The 5,970-nt window shown below is 37.4% G+C and overlaps 1 protein-coding gene across 2 annotated transcripts in view; it reads left to right on the plus strand.

Moving 5' to 3' along the window:
* The window catches only part of RTTN (rotatin), a 181,680-nt gene that overhangs the window by 92,628 nt on the left and 83,082 nt on the right, over positions 1–5,970 (plus strand). For both annotated transcript variants that reach the window (XM_019524619.1, XM_019524626.1), the window contains exons 25-27: positions 3,266–3,505; positions 4,880–5,024; positions 5,673–5,827. In XM_019524619.1, the coding sequence (XP_019380164.1) occupies positions 3,266–3,505; positions 4,880–5,024; positions 5,673–5,827 (540 nt within the window). The remainder of the gene's footprint in view (positions 1–3,265; positions 3,506–4,879; positions 5,025–5,672; positions 5,828–5,970) is intronic.

Here is a 5,970-nt window from a genome sequence, read left to right on the forward strand (position 1 = left end):
AACAATAGATCAACATTTATTTGCAACAAAAATTCCTTAACTATTTCCTTTATGGACAGTAAGCACCATGTTGGTTCATGAAGAAATTGTCCTTTGTATCTTTGAATTGTGGTTTAACACAGCTTTTAAATGTGCTTTGGTTAGCAATGTTTTAAAATATTTTGAAGTTAGTGTGACATACCTTGAACCTGGACATGTTCAGATGCATCTTTGAGAGATGCTCCCAGAGTGTTCTCACTCCTTCAGACATGCCCTTCATCCCCAAACCCTTCTATACTGCCTGCTGCTTAACCACTGAGAGCAGACAGGTGCTCCATAGACCACCTCCCTGATCCATGGTGCTGCAGCTTTGCCTGCCTCACCCAGGTCTTGCCAGGTCTTAACAGAGGGAATTTTGCCAGCTAGAAGAATCACACTCTTGTCCAGTTGCATGCTCAGAAGTAATCAGTCCCCCCTTTCTTGGAAAAGGCCTCTCTGTATGGTCAAATGCTCTGAAATCACCTTTACTACTAATGATCGTAAGTTTTATAAAAGACGATGATAAGATTTATTATAAAACCAAGAGCAAATAAAAGAAATCAGTAGCCATTTGTTGAAATATTGACAGAGAAATAAGAATAAACAAGGAAATATTAGAACAATAATTTGGTTTTACCCTGCATCTTAAACCTAAGAATGCAGCTTCTCCTTAGCTCAGCAGGTTAAAAAGCAGCCTCTGACCTCCCTGTCAAAGTTTCTGGTAATTTCTCCTGTCAGCTAGAATATCCGGCTTACTGGCTGAGGCACCAAAGCACTTCATGGCAAGGCTTAATTATAGTTTCTTATCTTGCCATTTATATGCATTATCCACTAGATTCCTGGGGAGCCCATACTGTGCATATAACTTCTTGCCCCCTGAAGGTGTATTTTATTTACCAGAACGGAAGTCTTTCCTGATCTATTTATGACCAGAAAAATATTTGCATCCTTTCTCAGGGATCCCAAGGCTACAGACCCTCATTTAATTTCTGCATTGTGAGAAATGTCCTTTCCTGAATAGTCTGAGTAGCCAGGTGATTACAGGTCTCTTACAATGTAAGTTCATCATGGTCTGGCAGGGCCTCAGACCAAGTCTGCCAGAATCTATGCTAATTCTTGACGATCACTTCTCTCAAGTGTGAGTAAGGGAAAATGCTTAAGTTATTCTTTGCCCTACCTAAATGGTTTTGGCTAAAACATGAAACACAAAAATTACATTAATAACAAATACCACAATTCATATAGACATAATGATAAGGCTAAATACAATCTGATGTGACCTATACGTAAAGACTACATACACTGAGTCAATAAAACAAATTCAAGAAAACGTCCATGACATTCCATAAGCACTTCAAAATATTGTAGGTTCATTACTGTGGGGTGGGGTCAATCAAAAACACTTGGTCAGTTGGCCATTCAAATATTATCAGATAGTGGTCAAACATATTAAGCATTAATTTATTCAAACTGTGAAGAAGGAGAACTTAATCTTTAGTAGGTAAGTGCTTATGCTAATTACAAAAAAGTTGGTTTCACAATAACAGGTAACTATAACATTTAATTGTAAAAAAAATTGTAATGAATTTTTGTAACTGTCTGTGGTATGCTGGTGTAAATGTGTGTGTATAATCAAGACGACAATTATAAAAATAACAAATTAAATTAAATATATAAAACATGGCAATCATAAAAAGACAAAAGTTAGTTTTTAAAATGCAGTTAGGATAAATTAGCAGGAGACTAATTCTTCAAGTATTTTGCTGCTTGCATTTGGAGATGCTTGCAATCACAGGAGACGGCCAGTGGGAGATTTTCTATGATGCTGCTTTTGGTTCTTCTGTCAGCGCAGAGTAGCTCTGGAAGTCCCATATGGCTTAATGGTAGGGTAACCATATGGGACAATGTGGTCAGCTGTCCAGTCAGTTGACATTATTCCACTGGTCCATTGACTGGCTTATCAGCCCTACTTTTCAGATCTTAACTAGCCCAGTTGTACTTAAGGGACATATGAGCACTTTTAGTTGTAGAAGTTGTTTCATTATATATATTCATATCATGATGATTTTTTTCAGCCTTGTTTTGTGCTTTAGAGAATTTAGCAAGTTGCATCTAACATAAGATATCTTATTAGGCACCTTGAGACCATAATCCATGCCAATGAATAGAGGAGAAACAAATCCCTTTTTTGGTGATGTAGTGTAACCAGAGATGCATTTGGATTGAGCTGTCTAGGAGCATAACAAAGTAATCGTTCTCTGGTTGCATCTTGTAAAAGGTCAAATATGTGTGGAAAGGGTTTAGTTTTTAGTTCATTTTTGAGATGTCCATACCATAAAAATTACCACCAAAATAGTACAGTAGAATATTGATTGTCTGGAATAATTGGTGTCACCACTTCAAATTATTCATTTTTCCTGGAGTCTGTGCTGCTGCTTGAGCAGCTTTAGAGTCCCAGGGCTGTTCAAGCTACTGTGGCAGCAGGGTTGCCACAGGTCTGCCTGACAGCTCATGATTGGGTGGGTGATCTGGGAGCTAGCCACTCTCTGCATGAATCAGAATGTGAGGAGGAAGGTCAGGGGGCCTTGCAGTTGATTGACATTATATATAAGTAGATTGATTTAGTTTCAGCTGAGAAACCAGTGCTTTCACTGGGTATTATAAATGGACTACAGCATAGACAGCTGCTTTAGGTCAATAGACCAGTTAAGATCATTAAGGATTTCTTTGGGTTGTGCAAGAGTGTATTCTTCTTGCAAACTCCATCTATTTTAGGACACCTGAAACAAAACTCAGAGCTCACAAACAAACAAACAAACAAAACCTTAAACACAAATGCACCACCCCTATGCCCCCTCCCATTGTGCATACTGCTTTGTCATCTGTCTAGTCTTATTTATTCTGAGTGTTCTTAAGTAAATACAAAAACTAAATTCCTTTCTATGTAGTCTACTGAATACAGAAATAGTGTTTGTGTAAAGGGAAAATGTCTGCATTGTATACTTAGTTTCTGCATGATGTTTCAAGTAGCTTCCTGATAAGAGCCAGCATTTAAAAACAAGCAAATAAACCACTGAAGGTTTAAAAGGTTATTAAGAAAAAAATTATTAAAACTACTTTCTTAAGAAGGCTTCTAGTTTACTTCCTTATTAGAAATAGGAAGAAAATGATTAAATCAGTGCCTATTGAAATCATTTAAAGAGATTCAGGTTGTTAACTGTCACTGTATTCCTTTATTTCTTTTCAGGTTTTTAGACACATTAAAGCTATCCTCAGAAGACATTCTCACATTGAAGATAACACACACAGCCAGTGGACTGCAGGATTGTCTTAATTCAATTGTTCAAGCAGTGTCCCACAGGGAAGTTAGGGCTGCTGTCACTAGGATGAGTTTTTATATTTTAAATGACAGGCTTGCTTTAAAATTCAGCACTGGGTCTTGTGGGGCCACTTTGAAGTGCTTGGCTTGGCAAACAACATTAAACAGGTAAGTGTCAATGCAAGACATGTAACAAGTTAGGAAGCAGTACCTCATAATGATATATTATGTGAAAAAAGAAGACTTTAAAACAATATTATTTAGATTGAAAAGTCATGTTCTTAAGATTTAGGAAATGCTAGTTTTGTGAATAACCCATGTGGGGAAGGCATGAGATATAGGTAGCTAGGGGATTGCAATGCTAAGGCAGATGCTGGATCTGAAAGAATTATGTGGGTATTTCAGTTAAGAAGTCTCTTCTTTATCCTGGGAACTGATGGAGATATGGATCTCAAGGAACTCTGGCTCTCTTGTCATCCCCCCAAAGTAATGGAAGAGCTCCTGTTCCATGTGTTTACTCAGAGGAAAGATGGGATGATGAGACCATCCAGGCCCTTTTCTCGCTCTGTGGAGCCAGGTAGAAGTGGTTATGGGGAGAGTCCTGTTTCTTTCTCCCTCCATACATGCAGGATAATTTTGGTGACTGATGGCATGTCTACACGAGACGTTATGTCACTGTTGCTCATTGCTATGGCAACATAGTGTCAGCAGGCATGAACTGTGACACAGACACTACAGCGCAGTAGCGTGGGAAAAAACCCATGCGGCATCAGGACTGTGTAGTAACACTGGTTGCTGCACAGTCATTTGGTACTTCCTTAAGCAAGTATTAAATGACTGCACAGTAATAGCTGCGCAGTTTGGTGCATGTGTAGATGCTCCCTGAGAGATGCAACATCTAATGCTGTGTTGCTGGTTTGACAACAATATTTACATGCCTCAGACTAATTAATTTTGGAATGCTGCCAAAACGTTCTTCAGGAGCACATGCAAGAGGGGAAATGATGATTTTTTCCCCCTTTAAATCTTAATGGAATACTGTAGGCACTTCTTTACCCTGAGGCCAATATCCTTCTAAAAAATTGTTTTAGAAGCTTGCTGCAAGCAGCTGAAGTATCAGGATTAATTTTTTGTTTTTGAGGAGGTTATAAGAAACACATAATGTAAAATTTAGGATATGGGAAAGATGTTGGTTTTGTTTGTGAAGTAGGTGACATTTATATTTTGAAAACAGCAATATTTCTGTAATTTAGGTGTTTTACTTATTTTAAAAGAAAACATATGCAAATGACGGCTCTTTTATTGAAAAAAAGTCAGATAATTTAGAGCTGCACTTTTCCCACTAGTTAAATTAAATTAGTGAAGTTTGACCCATCTTTAGTCCTGTTCAGACATCTAAATTTAACATTTCCTATGGAGAGCTCAATACATCTGATTATGTATAAGTACTTTATATCATGTTAGTGGAACTTGGTATTTCAAGTAATGTCCTTTAGACATGAACATGAGACATGAACATGATAAACTTCTTTTGTACTAAAGGTTTCTGCAAGTTCTCCCAGCTTCTACAGAAGATGAGGAGCTTCTGACAGATGTCATAAGTTTTCTAAGCAAGTTGCTTAGGGCACAGAAGAGGAGCTTGGAGGTGGATCATTTAAAATGGATCTTGGAGACACTGCTTAAAAATGTAAGAATATACTTAGGAAAATGTATTGCTTGTGGACTGTACAAAATGCCATCTATCAAACCAACCACAGATGAAGGTTGGAAAAGTGTTTTGATTTGTGTATGTGTGCGCGAACAAATGTACAGATTGTATGTGATGTCAGAGTTACAATACAGTAAAATAACTTGCATAACTCTCTGTGTATTTGCTTGATCATATTACTTCATAATACATAATATTATGCTTTAAAATCAGAACAAGTTTTCAATACTAAAAACATACTTAAAAGGCTTTGTACAGATTTCAGTTTCTCCTGAGAGAGTTGCTGTTCTCCCAGGAGAAACCATGAGTGCAGAGATGTTCAGGCTTTTTCTCAGAGTAACAATGGCCACTTCAGGAGAAAAATAACCTGGGAACAGCCGGGATTCCCAGAGTTTCCCTAGGAGTGCTGTTAGCCTGATACCGAAGTACTAGAAAATTATTAATCTCGGGTTTGGTATTTTGGTTTTGTTTGGTTTTGTTTGGTTTTTAAAATAATACTTGTTAATGACATCCTCAGACTTCACCATAACTTCTTACTAGTTGAATAGAAAATTTTCAATAGATTGTGTATTGTACTAGGAAACACATTCTGCAGTGTTTGAATGTTTTCATGGTTCTTCTTTTCAGAATCCAACTTCATTACTAGATCTTCTTGTGCGACCAGAATCCCAGGTACAGGATGAAAAAGATAATGTACAGACTACTATCAGGCAACGATTGGAGAAAGAACTCATTAGTCTCTCTAACACCTTGCTATTCTGCTTCATGTCAGTTACTGACAGGTATAGTATAAAAGCATCTGTTCACATAAGGCAGGGCTTGGGAGTATAGTAGCTAGAAACCCTTAAAATATTGGGTGTCAAGAATGCATCTGTAATCATATGAAAAAAAAAAAAAAGGACTCTTGCCACTATATCCATTGGCA

Source organism: Gavialis gangeticus, unplaced genomic scaffold (genome assembly GCF_001723915.1).
Source record: "Gavialis gangeticus isolate Ggan-Ray unplaced genomic scaffold, GavGan_comp1, whole genome shotgun sequence".
NCBI lineage: Eukaryota > Metazoa > Chordata > Crocodylia > Gavialidae > Gavialis > Gavialis gangeticus.